The sequence below is a fragment of the Rhineura floridana genome, chromosome 7 (assembly GCF_030035675.1).
Source record: "Rhineura floridana isolate rRhiFlo1 chromosome 7, rRhiFlo1.hap2, whole genome shotgun sequence".
Lineage (NCBI taxonomy): Eukaryota > Metazoa > Chordata > Lepidosauria > Squamata > Rhineuridae > Rhineura > Rhineura floridana.
Window position 1 is genome coordinate 60,905,826 of NC_084486.1, and position 20,332 is coordinate 60,926,157.

At 39.6% G+C, this 20,332-nt stretch overlaps 1 protein-coding gene across 1 annotated transcript in view; it reads right to left on the bottom strand.

Moving 5' to 3' along the window:
- Nucleotides 1-328: 328 nt before the first annotated feature.
- The window catches only part of FANK1 (fibronectin type III and ankyrin repeat domains 1), a 31,042-nt gene continuing 11,038 nt past the window's right edge, over nt 329-20,332 (bottom strand). Inside the window, exons 4-11 of the mRNA XM_061635693.1 lie at nt 17,733-17,814; nt 16,788-16,862; nt 14,799-14,864; nt 4,276-4,441; nt 2,803-2,946; nt 799-876; nt 656-700; nt 329-554 (exon numbers count right to left, since the gene is read on the bottom strand). Of these exons, the coding sequence (XP_061491677.1) occupies nt 474-554; nt 656-700; nt 799-876; nt 2,803-2,946; nt 4,276-4,441; nt 14,799-14,864; nt 16,788-16,862; nt 17,733-17,814 (737 nt within the window). The 3' untranslated portion in view covers nt 329-473. The remainder of the gene's footprint in view (nt 555-655; nt 701-798; nt 877-2,802; nt 2,947-4,275; nt 4,442-14,798; nt 14,865-16,787; nt 16,863-17,732; nt 17,815-20,332) is intronic.

Consider the following 20,332-nt stretch of genomic DNA (forward strand, 5'->3'; position numbering starts at 1 on the left):
TAAATAAATAAATAAAATAACAGCAAGCGGGGGAGCAGATCTGGTTTGAACTAAGGAGGAAACAATGGGCTAAAGCCTACCTATGTTGTGATCCCAATCCCATTCTCCACCGCAACCCCTCCAACTATTTATTTATTTAAATATACCAGAGCAAATAACATGATAATTTATGTCACATCCAGTTTGGTTCTTAGTGCCAATGACAGCTACGACTCAAGTGCATAAAACAGGAACAGTTCTTAGCATGAGAACGAAAGGAGAAAACTGGCCATAGTTAGAAAATAATTCTGCTAAAATGTAGATATATGTAACCATCAGAGAAAAATACTGAAGAAGCAAAGCTACCATTTTAATCAAGGTGTCTAAGAATGTGTAACAGCTAAACAGGAAAAAGGAAACAACTAGAATTCAGTCCTTGTGGTCTGACCTTCTTGGGAGGAAAGATTAGGATTTAAATTATTTGCTTCACAGAACTACGTAGCAGAGGATGCAGAAAGATCAATGTCCACACTACTTAATTGCCTTTTTTTATCTTCTATTATCGAAACTACACTCTAAAAAAAAAAAGAAAAGAAAAATAGTAAAGTGACATAGAGGGATAAAAGGCTAAAAAAATAGAAATTGGGAGAAGAGTTCAAGTAAAACATATCCGTACCTGTCTATTCATACCTCTCGCCATATCCAGGGCACCTTTGCCGAACTGAAAAAGACACACACCCCCCCAAAAATATAACATGTTCATTTTGTTCTTTTAACCTGTACTCTGGTTTTTATGTGTTAGTAAATTACTGCTGTTACCTCATTTTTAACATCAGGATCTGCTCCTCTCTCTAACAGTAATGCAACCAATTCTTCATAGTTATTTAATGCTGCCACCTGGAAGTAAAATTAAGGGGAAATGATATATAAAATTTCCTGTTATATTTTCCAAACGTTAGGATGTATAGAACGGTTTGTTGACACAAGACAAAAATTCCTTGCATGGAAGAATCGGAGTGAACCTTTCATGTAATTTGTCCTTTGTAGTGAAAACATGCACATCTATAACATTCACTAATTGGCAAAAAAAAAACCTTGCAGTTTAAGAACGTACCTATAGCCAACATATATTTCTATCAAACTTTAACAAGCAGGGAAACTGGGCAGCTGCAGTGAAAGCACCAGGGGAGCAGGAGACCTGACCTGCTCTCTGAGATATTGTACTGCCCTACAAATTGGTAAAAATGCAAACACAATTTGGGTTGGTATTTTAGTCCAGGAGTCTGCCCTTTGACCTTAGGGTGAAGGGTGGGTGAGGAATAATAATAATACTGTGTGAATATGTTGAACTCCTAGAGTTTCCTGGAGTTCCGATGACATCCGTCCTCTGCTGCAACACTGAAGTTTGCCTCTACATGAGGGATTGGAATATTAGCTTGGCAATAATATGTATGCTTTTACAGATCATTAAAACATAATCCCAAACACCGGTTTGTAAAGGTAGAGAAGTACTTGTGCTCTCGCTCTCTCTGTGCTAACTGGAATGAAAATGTAACAGAGAGCATTTTGATCTTTATAGAATCTACAAATGTAGTACTTCAGAAAGATGAGTTTCCAAGTATGAAGGAATAAGAGGGCTCATCCTATTAAAGAAACATTTGAATCTACTCAGACTATGCACTCCATTTTATGCACCAAACCAGAAAATATATTTTGATATGAAGTGCCTTAAGAAGAGAAATCAAAGGAGAAATGAAATGTTGCTTTGCAAATCCTTCTGTCATCCCAGTGCAGGTACAAGGAGTCCTTAAGCTGGGGACCAGCAAGAAAAGGCTTCTTGCAGTCACTGTGTTATTTGGCAACATTAGAAGTGTATGAAAAAAGACTTGCCACATGTGCAACATAGACTTTCCATAATGGTAAAAGCCTTTGGGGGGGAGGGGCAAATAGTATGGAGCACTAGCACCTGGAACCCTTTCTTAAGGTGGTGTCTCAAGGGGTCAAGTCAGGTTGTCATAGGGTTCCACACTGCAGATGAAAACTGGTGAGAAAGAGAGAACTAGGCTCAAGCTTTGCACCCGGGCCCAAAGTACACCAGTAGAATCCTGAACAAGGAAACAGCCAGGATTACAGTAATATCTCACTTTCACACATTACAGACCTTTGACAGGGAAATTATCTCACCACCTCAATCCATAGGGCACAAATAAGTTCAAAAGATCTTTCTAGGAGCAGATAAAGGCTTGCTTGAGAACCACCATAAGCAAGATAAAATACATTAATGCTGTTCCATGAATTGCTGTGTAGATCATTAGCATCAAGTGTAGTGAAGCACCAAAATGTATTGGTGGTAGGAATGGATGAACCTGTCCATGTGGGTTTCTCAATTCTCTAGTCTCTAATGCAGTTCATTTCCACATCAGTTTGTGAACTTTAAAAAAAAGTTCACATGAAAATTCACAAGCATTTCTGTACATTTCCTAACATACACATTTTTGAAAGCATTTTACTTAATATAATGCATTTTTGAACATTTTTCACCAATATATACATTTTTGTGCACACTTTCCCCTAATATATGCTTTTTGTACACTTTTTACTGGAGACTTGCATCACAAAAGATACTACATGTAGCATATCTAAACTCTAGTGCAGTACAAAAATATTGAGAAAACGTACAAAAAAGGGGAACTCTGGCTTTTCCCACAGCACTCTTCCATGAGGTTGGAAAGAGTCCTTCCTTGAGCGCTACTGGAAGGGCACTTTTGGATCTAAGCCAATATTCCAAAATATGCCAGTACATTGCTTAGTGACAAAACATACCATCAGAGGTGTCTTGCCGTCCTTATCTTTTGCATTCACATTAGCACCAGCATCTAGTAAAAGTGTGGCCACAGCTGGTTTTCCGCTTATTGCGCACAGTCTTATCAGCGGAGTCCACTCCAAGCTTGTGTCTTTAGGATCAACCTGTTATAGAAAGCAAGTTCTTCTGTAATTTGAAACATGAATTCAGTGAAAATTGAAAAGATTTCTGTTCTGTTGAATATTTGCTTACCTATTACCTATATTCATAGTTTCTCTTCCCTGCTTGTTCTAGTAGTTTATTTTCTCATTTTGTGCAGTTTTCTGTGACTGGAACGGCATCCTCAACCTTTTCTATATATCAGCCCCATTCACGCTCTTTTCCTTATAAGCCACTTCAAAATATATTCCTTCCATAAAATCTTTACTAGACCACTTGACATTGTCAGTGCCTTCTGCCAGCTAACCAAATTCTTGTTTTACAGACTCCCTATCCTTAATATAGCTTTGCCTTTCACCTTCATCATCTCAGGTTTTTTTTTACTGAATATTTCTTGGCAAGGAGGGTGTCATTACTGTGATCTGCAGAGCGCACTGCATGCTGCTGGTAAACATGCAATAATAGTAGTGGTATTATTGGTCAAGATATTGCATGTTCGTTCCATATTTTTAACTTACAATTCACATCTTTCCTGTTACATTTGCACTTATAATTTATGTTTTTCAAATTGGCTCTGTTACATAATATTTGACCATCATTTTGTAATATCACTATTAATCTATTAGATCTTCCAGTACTATGGGTGGAATCCAGTGTTGCGTGAGCAGATTTCCACTCACACACTAGGACTTCACCTCCTCCCTCTGGCAGCCTCCACACCAGAAAAATCTGTTCCCCAACCCTCCAAAGTAGATCTTGATGGTATGCAGGGAGTTGCAGGGAGGAAAAGGTGAAGACTGACCTCCTGCATGAGCAGAGGTCCATTCTGCCCATGCACAGACAGCACTCATTTATTTAAGATTTAGCTAAACAGAACTGATAGTGATCTAATAAGAATATACCAATAAGCATATTCAAATTAAACATTTCATCCATATTAAAAATAAAAGATTTAAAATAAGTAAAAAGAAAATATAGCAGCCTTAATTCAGCTGACAGCATTCTAAGTCTTATTGAAACCAATGGAAAAAGTTAGTTACAACTTACTTAGATCCCACTGCTTTTACTGTGGTGTACAGCACAATCCTATTCATGTTTAGCCAGACATCAGTCCCACTGTAATTAATACAGCTTAGTCCCAGGAAAGTATTCAATGTGTCCATGTTCAGGTAAACTTTAAGCAGGTAATGCAATTTCTTCATAACCTTGCAAATACGGTAACTATTGGTGCACCATTCTATCAGGATCAACAAATATCTACACACTGTAGGATGCACACAGCTGAAGACTGTTTCAAAGTGCAGCTTTCCTTATGTTAAACAGAAACTCTGTACCTCACAACCATCCTGGATCATCCACTCAATAACACTGCAGTGTCCTCCATCGGCAGCCCAGTGCATAGCTGTGCATCCCCCAAGGTCTCCGGCGAACCAAGAAGCTCCTTGGGATCTGAGGTACTGAACGATGTCCAGGTGACCAGCAAAACAAGCTATCATTAAACTGTTAAAAAAAACGCTTATTAAAATAAAATACACTTATTCTGCATGGTTGTTAGGAGTGAAAAACAAACCAATACTACATTAAGTATAAGTAACCATAGTCTAAATATTCATCTAGATAAATATTAATTTTCTACTAGAGCTCCATTTTATAAATGTGTATTGCTATAATATGTAATAGAAGCATGCCTTTATCTGTTATGATGAGTTGTGTTTTTCTAGTGCACCAGGATCTCGATTCCTTTCTCAATGAGTGGAGAAGAATTGCTTTCCTACTAACCCAAATCTGAGGTAAGGAGGAAATCCTTTGCATTGTGTTTTTATCACCTGGACCACCGAGGGCCTTCTCCTTTGTATACTAGCATATGAGAGTTGCTCTTTCAAAAGTCCTACCTACATTGGTGGGCAGATGAGGAGCTAATTTCACCTGGGTCTTGGACCTCAGAACATAAGAAATGCTAAGACCGTATCACAAGAAGTTGAAGCTTGTGCTCATAATGTAGTTTTCTCTAGTGTCACCCACCAATGCAAATAGTGTACTTGGAGAGATACTGACACTTGCAATCTAGACTTATTTTTAAAATTACATTTATATTATTCCTTTCCTCCATCACGGCTGTGTACATAGGGTTCACAGGTGGCCTCCTGTTTAAGCACTAACTAGACCCAGGCTTGCTTAACTTCAGCAAGGTAGCTGTATCATGGGCTTTCAAGGCTAAGCCCTAAGACCAATACTTACAATATCTGGAAAAAACCAGTTGCAAAAAGCTTGTTATTGTCATTTTGAGTAGGGAAAATCACATGCTTCCAAGAATCAGAGGAGGGCTGGCCTCATCCAAAGAACATAAATTGACATGACTTCTCTGAATAAGGTAGTCTAGTAAGTGATATTAAGAAGCCTTGCTCTGCCATGATGACTTGGATGATATATGGCAAAACTATAACTAATCAAAACAGGGAGCTTCAATGATATGGACTTTACAGGAATTGGGTTGAGATGCCTTTCTAGAATGTCTTTTTACTTTCTAATGCATTTAAAATGTTTTTTCCTGACCACAGGAAACCAAATTTGAAAGCCACTGATGTAATTGCTATTGTATTGCTACTGATAACTTTATGAAGTACATGTAAACAAGCTATTAGAAGAACTCATTCACAGTCCTAGAGGAATTCGTAGCATAAAACCTAACATAATATCCAATTGTCCATTTGGACAACCTGGGCCGATAAGTGTAAAATAAGCCTTGTTTTATAAAAGAGAGCTTTTAAGAAATACATAACTTGGTTGGCAAAAATAGCCAAAGCCCTTATTGTAAGAAATAAAATGGAAGAGCTCTTTCCTAGTAAATGCTGTGATCTGCAGTTCAGCATGCATCACTGAGGATTCTGTTGAATCTTTTGAGACATTACTTCATTTTCATACTTCCACAGAGAACAAAACACTAGTCATCAACTGAAGGCACAACATATTGACTTCAATACAAGGGATTTAAGATTCCCCAACCACAGAAAATCAAGCCAGTAGTATCATATATCTAGGGACATGTAGTACCACTTACGAAACACCTATAAATGCAGAGCTTTCGTCTTAGGGTAAAATATCATCTTATGGGGGGAAAACTTGCATAATTTTGTGTAAATATCCAAGTAATACTAGAAATTTACTGGCTCATGAACTGAGTTATTGTTGTGTAAATTTGTATAAATATTAGCAGAGAATGTCAACCGTCTGAGATGCTGTGTGCCAGTGTGTGCGTTTACCTAAGCGTTGAGATCACTGAGACTTAAGACTTAGTAAAATAAGAAAAGCTACTTTATTTATAGAAATACATAGTAGATAGAAAGGCATACCTAGTTCTAACTAACTAAGTAAGATGGAGGCGCAACACCCAGACATGGGAGTTGCCCTAATGGCTCAGGAGAGAGAGAGTGCGGAGACAAAGGTGTCTCCTCTCTCCCGGATAGTCGAAGAGAAGAAGAAAAGGCAGAAGGAGGAGAGGCAGATAAGCTTCCCTAAGCATATCAGTCTAATGATGGAAGTCAGTCAGAGCATCACAGGTAAAGGTAGTCAAGCCTAGCCATCTGGAAGACCCTAACTCTATCTCCCTTCTGGAACATAAACAAAAGAACAAAACAGGAGTTGCTCTTGCCCCACTTCCAACACCCCTTCTCAATGAGTGTTTGGTTCAGCCCACGAGGTTAATCTTGTCTTTCAGCTTACAATATCTGACTTTGCCCAACACCTTTGTGAGAGCGTCTACAGTCATTTCTTCTGTTGACAATACTCCATCTTGAGTAGTCCTCTGCGGCACGTATCTCTAATGAAATGGTGCTTCACATTTATGTGCTTGGTTCGTGAACTCACTCCTTCTGACTTCATGAGTCTAATGCATCCTTGGTTGTTTCCCAGATCTTCTTGGTTGGCGAGCTGGTTTACTACTACCACATCTGGTCTGGTAACAGTACTGATATACAGACATTTTCTGATGGCTTGTCTTGTATCTCTCAACGTTTCCTTTAGCACCTGGCTTGTTCTTGAATTTCCTCTTGTAGCCTACAGCTTTCCTTTCTTGAGGAAGCTTGGTCAGTGTCCAAGTTTTACTTTTGTTTAGAGCTTTCAGCTCTTCCTTGACTGCCTGCCTCCACCTCTCAGCTTCAGCTTTGGGTAAGGCTTCAATCTCTTTCCAGGTCTCTGGCTCTGGAAGTTCATCTCTCATGAGGTAAGCAAGCCTCTCTGGTGGTACACCTCTGTTGGTGCATTCAGAGCGTCTGGGTGCTGGCACTTCGGCTGCCCCTTCTGGCTCTGTTGCCTGTTCTAGCACAGACTCCTTGCCTTTGTCTGCAGGTGTATTATTGTTATACCTTCTGTGGTGGAAGAATAACTCAGCTTCTTCTTCCATGAGTCTGATGCATCCTCCTCCCATTTTGCTGTCATCTGTTTGGTGTGGCGCCCCTTCTGGTTGTTGTGTGCCCTTTCCTTCATCAAAGTGGACAGCTCTGTATACTCCAACTTCACCAGTTTTGGGATCTATTACTAGATATTCTTTCTGCATTGAAGAATATCCAATGAATATTACTTCCTTGGCAGTGTTGTCAAATTTTGACCTCATTTGTTTTGGGATGTGCACAAAGGCCTTGCACCCAAATACACGCTTGGTGTCCTATCATGCCATAGTTCTAATGGTGTTTTGTTGGTTGCAGATGCAGGAAGTCGGTTCTGCAGATAGGTGGCAGTAACCACAGCTTCTCCCCAGTGCTTTTGTGGTAAGTGTGCATCCTCCAACAAGGAACAAATCACTTGTCCAAGGGTCCTGTTCATTCATTCTGCAACCCCGTTCTGTTCCGGACTGTAAACAACTGTAGTCTGGTGCTCTATGCCTTTCTCATTGAGAAGTCTTGCGTAGCCCTGGACACATATTCTCCTCCATTGTCAGATCTTATGATCTGTGGCTTTCTGCCAAATTTGTTGGGACACAATTCTGACATAGTCCTTTAATTTTTGAAGTACTTGACTTTTCTCTTTTAGCAGGTACATTGTAGTATACTGGGAGTAGTCATCTATAAAAGTCAGCATGTAAAAATTTCCACCCTGAGATGGCACTTTCATTGGCCCATAAAGGTCAGTGTGAATTAATTGTAGAGTCTTTTTGGTTTTCCTCACTTTTCTTAGGAAATTTTGGTTTCATACTCTTTGTCTTTATATAGCACTCATATCTTTCTGTGCATTTGCACTGTCCCATTTTAATGCCTCTAGCCAAATTCTTTTTCTCTAGAGCAGTTACTCTGGCTAAGCTGGCATGTCCCATTCTTCTATGCCAAATATGCAAACATTCAGAATTACAGGTTTCCTTGACCATATCTGCATGCATAGCTTCAAGGTATTCTAAATGTAAAAGTCCATTTTTCAATTTTGCAGTGCAACATATTTCTCCTTCATCTAGAACGTGGCAAAATTCTCCACTCATATGAAGTTTACCCCCCAATTCCATTATCTTAGTAGCACTTATTGTCTTTAAAATCTAGAACATGTAAGCAATTTTTAAGTTCAAGCCGTCTTTTGCCTTCTGGCGTTTTGCAAAGTAGTTGGACCGTGCCTATTACTTGAGCATGGAAAATATCTCCAGAAGCAGTTTTTACTTCCTCTGCATAGTTTTTAAAATACTTAAACAAATTTTTATCTTTTATTAGTTGGGTTGTACACCCTGAATCAATTAAAAATCAAGGCTCAGGAGAGAGAGAGTGCAGAGACAAAGGTGTCTCCTCTATCCCAGACAGTCGAAGAAGAAAGGGTGGAAGGAGGAGGGGCAGATAAGCTTCCCTAAGCATATCAGTCTAATGACGGAAGAAAGTCAGTCAGAGCATCACAGGTAAAGGTAGTCAAGCCTAGCCATCTGGAGGACCCTAACTCTATCTCCCTTCTGGAACATAAACAAAAGAACAAAGCAGGAGTTGCTCTTGCCCCACTTCCAACAGTTATAACAAATGGAATTTTTTGTTTCATCTATGTTATTCATTGCTGCTGCTTATATGCTAATATTCAACTGATGTAGTTTTCAGTTTTACTCTTTAATTTGTGTGTACTTCACTCTGGAGGCTTCTGATTTTAAAAAAAAAATTAACATGTTTAGTATTATTATTTATTACATTTGTATACCAGCCCATAGCCAAAGCTCTCTGGGCGGTTTACAACAATTAAAAACATTAAAAACAAATACACAAATTAAAAACACTTAAAAAAAAAAGTATTAAAGGAGATTTTCCTATATTGCTGATACTTTCAATATGGTACTATCCACACTAAATGCCAGAAGCAGAAACTGTCCAAAAAGTTTAGGATCAACATTAGACTGCCAAAACAAATATGAGAGAGACCAGGGGTTGTCAAATGAATAGTTAGTAATTAGTGGGTGAGATATGTCAATAGAGGAACAGACTAGAGGTGTATCACGAAAGGCTCTGATAAGTAAGTGTCATGAGGGGCCAGAAGTGGTCTGAGAAATAAAACGTTTCAATAAAGCATTTGACTGGCACAGAAATCACTGGGGGTGTGTGGAGAAATTCCCTTGTTGCTCCTGAGAAATGTCCCATTGGCTTAATATTATACTTGGGGAACCTAACAGACAATATTATGGACTTGACTTCATAAAGAGAGTCGCTGTAGCTCCGTTCAGGAAATAGCAGCCTGTGCAGCCATGCATACTGGCTCCACCCCCAACATCCCCATCCCTGCCTGCTCAGTCCCCAAACTTTCCATGTTGAATAAGGAAGGTCTGAAGGGGGCTTCTAGCTGCATTTGCTTGAATACAAGCAAAAGCCTCTGCATGATCAGGAAGCCTGCTTTATCAGGATGCGCAATCACAGGGTGGGAGGGGTTCTGCTTGTGTTTGTGACCAAATAGTCCTTCAGACCTTCCCCACTCAACATGGCACAGTCAGAAACAGAGAGGGAAGGGCCAATGTGCATGGAGAAGTTAGGGGCAAGAGAAGCACCCCATACTCATATACTCAGGCTAATATTTCCTGTTCAGGCTATAGACCCATTTTAAATGAAGGCAGCCCTGTTCAGTCATCACTTAAAATGGGTCAACAAGACCATTATGTGACAAATACGTGGTAACATTCATTTCTACTATAATCTTGGTAACTGATGAACACAAATTTACAGTAAGCAGCTTGTCTATTTTAAGCCATTTCTACGGCAGGACTCATTAAGTAGGGTATTTTAAGCAACACAGGATCAGACTACATAATCAAATGTCATTCTAGTAAATAAGACGGAAAGCATTCATATGAAAATTCACTAAGCTTTGCAGAAACAGAAGTTCTGTACTACTAAAGAATGGATTAACAATATTTTAATGGAGTACATTCTTCATAAATACGTGAATTGTACATGACTTTCAGATTTCAGCCCATTTGCTTTATGTATCTCTAATTATGTATTGTTTGATTTCACATTTGTCATCATACAAATAAATTGCAAATTAGAGTTACACATATATAAAAACTTCACCAATAAATGGTTGTACCCAACACTGCCAGTATGCTTGGACAATAGACTTCCTCTTACACAACAGAACTTTGCCCTCCTCTCCCCTGTACTCCTCTTGGCACATACTCAAAATCTACTCCAGAGTTGGGGGATCCTCTGGAGATTTTGGAGGTGTGCAAGGAGAGGAAGGGGAGGTCCATTCATGAGAACAGAACACTACTTTCTTAGTGTTTGATACAACCAATGATTTTGAAAGTTGAAAGGAGAGGGGTCACACAAAATACTCTAACATGCCCAACATTTATTTCTATATTGCTAGTTTACTAGTTTTATTTCCTACTTTATTCTGACGTTTACTTGTGAACAAAATTTCAAGTATGTATTAGTACAGTAAATACTGATGCTTTCAAAATATTTTCAGTCTAATCCGCAAGTAAACTTGGGTAGAATGAAACACCAAGAATGACTGCATTAAACAATTTCCTGAAAGAGTAATCCAAATCCATTTATCTTGCCTAAATTCCCTAGTGCTGATCTAAATGTTTTTTTGGAGGGTGTGGGGGGCTGCAGTGGGGAGAAGAGGGAGAGAGAGGCCCATTTGCCAGCAGAAGTTCATTCTGCTGGTGGACAAGCATTGTTAGATGCCACCCTATCCATTTACAAATTTCTCTGCCAATTTTACAATATCCACATATATTCTCTTTTGGTGTGACCTTTGTTAAAATTTATATCTATCAGCTTATTTTACTTCTTGAAAGTCCTTTCTGGTCCATAATATTGTATGCACCAAACAGACTTAATATTTGGGAAAGAGCATTTCCTTTTCAATTGCCTTTTGGATTCAGAATTGGTGTTCAAGGAAACAAAAACCAGAAACAGATTTTAATAAACTTTTCAGAATAGCAAAACTACAATCCACTAAATCAGGTAAGGAAAACTTGGCCCGCACCAGATGTTGATGAACTATAATTTCCATCATCACTGGCCATTGGCCATGCTTGCTGGGGCTTTTGAGAGTTGTAGTTCAGCAAGATCTGGAGGGCTAAAGGTTTCTCACACCTGTACAAAATCCAAGACATCTGCAGCACTAAATAATGGAAATTCACTAATAGGCAAAAAACCTTGTCGTTTAAGAATGTACCTATAGCCAACAGATATTCCTATCAAACTTTAAAAAGCAGGGAAATTGGGCAGCTACAGTGAATGCACCAGGGGAGCAGGAGACCTGACCTCCTCTCTGAAATATTGTACTGCCCTACAAATTTGTCAAAATGCAAACACAATTTCGGTTGGTCTTTCACAGTCCAATCCACTTCCTATATAGCTTGGAAGAATTTGGTAACGATTAACCTATTGCAAGAATTTTCGCCTACTAGTGAATTTTTCTGCTTTTTAATCCGGGAAGTAAGAAATGGGATCCTGTGCAAGTTTGCTGAGAATGGATTGATCATTTTCATGCTTATTGAGTTCAGTGGGATTTACTCCCCTGCAATCATGCTTAGGATAGGTGAAACTGACCACAGGGGATGGGGAAGGAGAAGGAGGGAGGGGAGGGAGGGCAGAGGGGAATGGGAGCAGGCAGGAGGGGAAGGTGAGGAGAAGGGCAGGTTTGATCATTTGCATGTTTATTGAGTTCAGTGGGACTTACTCCCGTGCAATCATGCTTATGATAGGTAAAACTGACAGGGGGGAGGGACAGAGGGCTGGAGTGGGCAGGGGAGGAAGAAGAAGGAAGAGGGGACAGGAGGAGGAAAGAAGAGAGGGGAATGAGGGGGAAGGCAGGTCTGATCATTTGCATGCTTATTGAGTTCAATGGGATTTATTCGCATGCAATCATAGTTAGGATAGGTAAAGCTGACCATGGGGGAGGAGGGGGAGGGGAGAGCAGAGGGAAGGAGAAAGGGAGGGGAGAGGGAAGCAGAAGGAGTGGGAAGGGGAAGGGGAAAAAGGGAGGTGATGGGAGGAAAGAAGATGGGAGGGCAGGTTTGATCATTTGCATGCTTATTGACTTCAATGGGGCTTACTCCTGTGCAATCATGCTTAAGGTAAGTAAAACTGACCATGAGGAGGAGGGGAGGGGGCAAGGGGAGGGAAGTGGCAAGAGGGAGGGGATAGGAGGGAGAAGAAGGTAAGGTGGCTTTGATCATTTGCATACTTTTTGAGTTCAATGGGATTTATTTCTGTGCAATCATGTTTAGGATAGGTGAAACTGACCTGGGGAGGGGAGGAGAAGGAGGGAGGGGAGAAGACTGGGTGGGTGGGCACTGGCCACTCTTGGGGCTGTATAATACAAATAGAGCTCTCTCTCTCTCAGTATAAAGGCACTTCTTAACATGTCACACACTGTCATAACCAAGAAACAGAACCCAGATCAGAACAATGGCAGTAGAGGCTGACACAACCATGGTTCCCACTATAAATGGGCTGCAATCCAAGAAACAACTGTGAAGGGGACAACCTGCTTCTCATTCCAGACATCATCACCAGAGGCAGCTTTAGCCCAGTTCATTGGTGCCCTTGAGTGTATGCCTTTACTTTCTGCCATTTAAGTGAATGGATATCATTCATTCCAGGGAAAACAGAAGAGCCACATTTGAAGACAATGCAGTGGTGGGGAACAAATCTCTATGCAAGAACAAATATCCTTCCTTGCCTCTCCTGAGAGGAACAGGGCAAGAAAATATGCTACACACACACAATCCCAGGAGCTGCATTCAGGGTGAGAGAAGTCCCAGCAACATCTGAATGCAACTTCTGAGCTGAGAGTGGGGAACAGTTACTTCCCTTCTCTTCAGAGTCTGGAGGATCTCTTCAGTTTTGGAGGTAAGGACAGGTTCAGGCTTGAAAACAGAAGACTGGTTCTGACTTTTCCACTGCCTAAATTACGGATGGGAGGATGGGATGGGAATGTGCATGAGGAAAGGACTGAAGCTGTCCATCTCTTCTTACCTCCCCCGCCCATCAAATCTGGTAACCCTTTACTGCATATTTACACAGTTTTATCACATCTAAAATTTTCTACTATGTGCAAACTTGTGGCATGTATTACAACATATTTGCCTTCTCACTCTCCTGGACAATAACATTCATTCATGTTAGACTAGGTCTGAGTTGAGTATCACCTCTGAAAAAAAAGTGGGGCAAAATTGAAGGTTTGAGGAGTGTAAAATCAACCTCTTCCCTGCAAAAAAACCACAAAAATGTCTAATTTGTTTTTTATGTTACTGATGCAAATTTTGCACCCATGATGATCTATATATTTTACTGCTTTTCTGTGACACGTGTTCTCTATCACTATGTAATCCTAACCAATCAAGGATCATGTAGTAAGAGAGATGATGTCAACCTCTGATACAGACTGTTAGGCTGTCATTGCCTACAGGTGGGGGAAGGATATCATCCTTGCAATGCCCGGGCTCCACAGTATTAAAAGAAAGGGAGACCATTCTCACAGGCTGAGAACAAAACCATAAAATGAAGGGAACTATTTCAGCTCATCTTGACTGCTAATGCAGACAGTACTTGTATATGCCTCATACTATCACAGTGTCACCTTCTCCCCCATTTATAGAATCATAGAACAGTAGAGTTGGAAGTCCAACCTCCTTCTCAATGCAAGACTCCAACTTAAAGCATACCCAACAGCTGTCCAGCTGCCTCTTGAATGCCTCCAGCGTTAAGAGAGCCCATCACCTCCTTAGGTAATTGGTTCCATTGTTGTACCACTCTAATAGTTAGGATGTTTTTCCTGATGTTCACCTGAAATCTGCCTTCCTGTAATTTGAGTCCATTATTCTGTGTCCTGCACTCTGGGATGATCGAGAAGAGAACCTGGCCCTCCTCTGCATGACAACCTTTCAAGTACCTTGAAAAGTGCTATCATATCTTCCCGCAGTTCTCAAGGCTAAACATGCCCATTTCTTTCAGTCTCTCCTCATAGGGCTTTGTTTCCAGTCTCCTGATCATCCTTACAGCCCTCCTCTGTATCTGTTCCAGTTTGTCTGTATCCATCTTAAAGTGCGGGATCCTGAACTGGATGCAGTACTCAAGATTAGGCCTAAGCAGTGCTGAATAGAGGGGAGCTAGTACTAGGCAATTTGGAAGCTATACTTCTGTTAATGCAGCATAAAATAGTATTTGCCTTTTTTGCAGCCACATCACACTGTTGGCTCATATTCAGGTTATGATCAGCAACAATTCCAAGATCCTTCTCACATATGGCATTGCTGAGCCAAGTATCCCCATCTTATAACTGTGCACTTGGTTTCTTTTTCCTAACATAGGTTTAAATTAAATATACTTTTAAACTTCATTATATCAACAAGCCCCCTATGTTCTCCGATGAGACAATATAATGCATTTATTACCTGTCTTTTCCACTGGAATTCTTCATGTTCACATCTGCTCCATTTTCTACCAAAATCTGTGCAAGTCTAGATATGAAACATTTTATTATATTATTTTTCACTGACGAGCTGCTTTCCAGGACATATAAAGTAGAATTCAGTGAGGATGCTAATTTTGATGGCTGCTTTAGTAAAAAATTGTTAACTTAAAAACAGACCGCAGTTGTCAAACCATGTACAAACTCATATACCACATGGAAGTTATTTATAAATTAATAACATGCCTTATAATTCACTACAACAAAAAATCTTGTGGTGCCTTGTAAATGTAAATGTACTGCCTTCAAGTCAATTCCGACTTATGGCGACCCTATGAATAGGGTTTTCATGAGGCTGAGAGGCAGTGACTGGCCCAAGGTCACCCAGTGAGCTTCATGGCTGGGTGGGGATTCAAACTCTGGTCTCCCAGGTCATAGTCCAACACCTTAACCACTAAGCCACACTGGCTCTCCTGTGGCACCTTAAAGACTAACAATTGCTGCAGTAGATTAACACAGCTACTGCTCTAGAATTTATAAATCAGTGTGATCTATTCACTAAAATACTGTATAAAGTTCTTGGTTCAAGTCAGAACTTGGTGTATAACAAATAATTTGGGGCAAGAGCAAGTGACTATCTTTCAGCCTTAGTTCTCACTCCTCAAAACAGAAAGAAAATTATTCATTGCACTGTGTTTATGAGGACAAATATGTACAATGTACACTGAACATTAAATAAAGTATTAGTTTCAGGACTGCAGCTATAACATTATTTAAGGAAAGAACAGGGGGAAATCCCAAGTTTAATATATTCTAAAGCAGATGTCCACCTACTACAATACTGAAGACTACTTGACTGTCTAGTCAGCAATCCAATACTCCATAATAAAATTGTTGCTGTCTAGCCATAAGCATTCACAGTAATGAATTGGATGTGCTCAGGTATTGCAGTACATGTAATATATATAACATGTGCTGCATACAAAATCAGAAAGAGAGAGAGATAAGAGTTTAAAGTAGGGAATCCATTACTTAAACTTGGGGAGTGGAGAGAGATATAATTGCTCTATGGTTGAATCTCACAATGGGTCATTGTGAGGCGTCCTTCCCTGGCTCTCCCTGTCAGGTTCCTACCTGCTCGTGGTTACTGCCTGTCTCTAGGCACCACCAGGGACTCCACCAGTCCGGACCGCTCTCTCTTATGATTTCTCTCCCCGCTCTAGCACAGATCTCAACAGATCCCCCTGCTAGGCAACCACCAGTAACGTCCCAATACTAGTATTCCCAGAGACTCTGAATACTGGTATTGTTATTCTCTTCACCGCTGCCACCATTTGTTACAGTTCCCCTTCAGCCTTGGTCATTACCTTACCCTCCCTTCTGGTCTGTGAAACCCCAGCCAAGGATCAGGCCTTTGGTAAACCAAATTAAGTATTTATTACAGATAACAAAGCTAACAAGATTAACAAGATTTCTTCTTAAGGCACATAAGCATATGGTTTTACTCAATACTAATCCGAACTCCACCTCCCTCCTTCTTCACGCTCTCCTGGCAAACAACTCTCTCAAACCCCACCAAGCAATCCACTCCTTCTCTTCTCCCCCCAGATTCCACAATTCACCACCTCACATTCACCCAGATTTACCTGTCCTCCTTTCATTTATACTGTCAGCCATTTTAAACATTCAGCCAATCATCAAGCATTCTATTGCCCATTCACTCCCCCTCCTCTTTCACTACTTACCATGTATACTCTAAACAACCAGCACTTACCATATATACACTAATATATAGGAACATCACAGTCATCAATTAGCCATCCCTGATTTGAAAACATGTTTACTTCATATCACATACACAAACACCAAAACTAGAAAATAAATGAGAAGCATACTTGGTTATTGTGATCTGAACAGTGAAGTATAAAGTCAATCAGACAAAAACAAGGTAAAAGAAAAATTATGATATTACCTAGTATATCCTTTTTGTGAAGCAACCATCAAAGCTGTAAATCCTAGTTTATTGAGTGTATCTACCACCACTTGCCTTTTCAAAAAAGAAAAAAGTAGGTTCATTATAATTTCAAACATTTCCATCACAACACAACTACAGTTCTTTCTCCAACATGTCTCTGAAGAGTAGTGTATCATCTAAATGTAGGTGCATATTTGCATATTCATCACTGGTAGCTGCTAGAAATTGCGCCCAGAAATAAAAGGTTGGCACCACTGAGCACCAACTGAGGAGGACGGCCCCTGTAAGATGGCAGGATGCTATGGGCCTGTTAGGTCAGCTCCATGCAGTCATAATCTGCTGACGGGAAAACAGAATGGGTCACTGACCTCAATGGCCAAGTTTTACACCACGCACAGCTGGCCACTCAGCAACTGCACAATGCTAATATTCTAGTCTCCATGCCTTTCCTGCTATCTTGCAATGCCTACCAGCAAGAGCACTGACTACTTTGAGTAGTGCTCCACAGCACCAGCCTCTTAATATCCAGAGTACAACCTCACTGGCCATAAATTTTTTCCCATGAAAGGGTGATTTCTACCTCCCTTTTCTGTCAGCCCCTAAATTCCCTTAAAAATCCTTCCCAAAGAGTCTTTTTCTGGGGATGCTATCACTGGGAGAGGGAATTGTCAATTACAGTACATAAAATGCCTGTCTTCTCAAGGAGTTTGGATCCAAGTCAATGTTATGAGAAAATATATAGCCCTGATTTGTCTAACAGCATACAGTGACTCACAATTAGAAATGTATCAATTTGGGCTTATACAACACACACTTCAATATTTAGGAGATTGAAAAAACTACTCTTTGTGTCAGAGCACAACTAATCGTGCCATTTTCATTATTATCTTTCATTGATTATTACATAGATATGGACATTTTAAAAGGTGAATCATTTCTCACCTTCCCTTAAGAATAGTAAGAACTCCATCTACATCATTCCTGCTTATAGCACGATGGAGATGGTCTCCACTCATTGGTTCACCTGAAGAAAACAATGCATTAAAGTATTGCAAAGCAGGATAGGCAGAGGTTTGTTCTGCTGGTATTCTGTCAGCTATTAAAATGCTTCAGAATAACTGATTAACTTTCACATTTCCCAGGTTCCTAAATTAAACAACAGACCTTGAAACACTGCTTTGTAGAAAGATGAGGCGACTTTGCAATCTTTTTTTAAATAAAAAAATCAGATAATATAAGCTCATTTCTTTTACAAATTTCAATGCCACCTTTCCAAAAAATACAAAGAATCACAACATCTAAAATATTGTGCACATTGCTGAGTCTCTGAATCACATTCCAAAAAAAGTAACAAAAGATGTTAGCTAGGAAATCCCTGGTTCTCCTCTCACCTCAACCACAAACTCATGAGACAGCTTTAGACCTTAGACAGTCCATTCATTTTAATGCCTCCCCCACCATCAGCAATATGGGGGAAGAATAATATTGGGGTTGCTGATGTATAAATAATGCATGTGGAATGTGGTGGACACTCAAAAAAATAGATGTACGGTTTTATGTTTTTATAGTCCTTGATTATGTCTCCATGCAGGCTTTTTCTAATGAGGACATGCTGTTCCCATCTTGACCACAGTTTAGCTCTACAAGACCATCTGTTTTCAAAAAAATATTATTTGGTCATGTAGAAGCAAATAATTATAAGAAGCAAGGCTAAGAGAAAGAATTAATTTAGACTGTGCAATCATTCTTCTCTCTCTCTGCAGTTATATTAAAATATATGCACTAAATAAAACTTTTAAATGAGAAGCTTAAGCAAGGCTGACTAAGTTACTCATTAAAATTGTGTCCACACAATAAATGTGATTACTGGATAAACAAAAGGAATCTGTACAGATGAAGGTCATGCTTTTGTCATGTGACATAAATCCTTCATATAATGGTAAAGGAGCCATTTGGTTGCAGATGAACAGGGCAATGTATTCTAACATGGCAATAAGAATTTTATTTATGGAACTGAAGGCTCTATTGAAAGCTGTGAATAAATGATGGATTCATTGGTGAAGACATTCTCCAATTAACAGGCAGCAGCTGTTTGTCTTTCTATTTTAGGGACCAATTGATTAAAATTGCATGCCTCATTTAAACAGGACTTTCTTGTATTTTACCTGAGGAAAAAAGAAGCATCACACCCTTTTTCAAAGTACTTGCATTTTGATTTATGAAGCCTCTTTCCGGCTGAATGCAAATACTAAACCAAAAGAGACATTTTGTTTTAATGTGCTTATTCTTAACATGCACATTAAAACAACTATGAAATATGAATATGAATGGACTGGAATATTTACATATAATGAAGCTGTGTATTGTAGGCAAATCCTGGTTTTACAGTTCATGTTTTTATACAAGTCCATCACGCTATTTAGAAAGCAAACATTATGTGAAGTGCAATACTAAAATGAACTGTGGCTACACGTAACGTATAGATAGACATGGCGATGTGGGATAGAAATTTTGCCAGTGCTTATTTTTCAGAGGAAAATTTTCCATTTCATAAGTTCATGAGTAACAATGAATGGGTACCAATTTCAAATACAATATTAGGCAGATTTGGCACCTTCAAAGTGTTTAACTTTGCTAACTGAATACAAGAAAAATAAACATGCTAATTTAGATCACTCTCTAGGGTATCAGAATATTTTCTGATGCAAACTGATAATTCTACCCTAATTTGCATAGAGCAATTTCCCAGAATATTTTCCAATTCAAAATTTTCCAGAAAACCCACATCACTGTTTTTAGAAGAATTCAGTTCAGGAATCTTGGCCTTTGGATGTTTTGAACATGTTCTTCCAAGGTTTTACCTTGGAAGTACTTCTTTACTCAGTGCATAGTTAAACTATGGAATTTGCTCCCACAAGACGCAGTAATGGCCACCAGCTTGGATGGCTTTAAAAGAAGATTAGACAAATTCATGGAGGACAGGGCTATCAATGGCTACTAGCTCTGCCACCCTAGTCAGAGGCAGCATGCTTCTGAAAACCAGTTGCCGGAAACCTCAGGAGGGGAGAGTGTTCTTGCACTTGGGTCCTGCTTGCGGGCTTTCCCCAGGCACCTGGTTGGCCACTGTGAGAACAGGATGCTGGACTAGATGGGCCACTGGCCTGATCCAGCAGGCTCTCCTTATGTTCTTTACCATTTAATGGCTTCTGATGGTTACATACTAAGCAATGACAAAGGATTCAGCCATATTATTTCACTGAAATATTCTGGATCAGTGTTTCTCAACCTTTTTTAACCCAAGCTTACATAAAAATTCCACACACCCCTTCAAACCTGGCTCCCATAATTATACTGAAGTATCGCACACCCACAATGATATGCAGATCACATAATAAGCTGGATACAATCTTCTCACCTTCCAAACATATCATACTTTTATATTTTGATATTGTTATTTGTTTTAGTTATATTGTACATATTTTTTAGAAACACTCATGTCCCCTGAGATCTTTACTCACACCCCTGGTTGAGAAACACTGTTC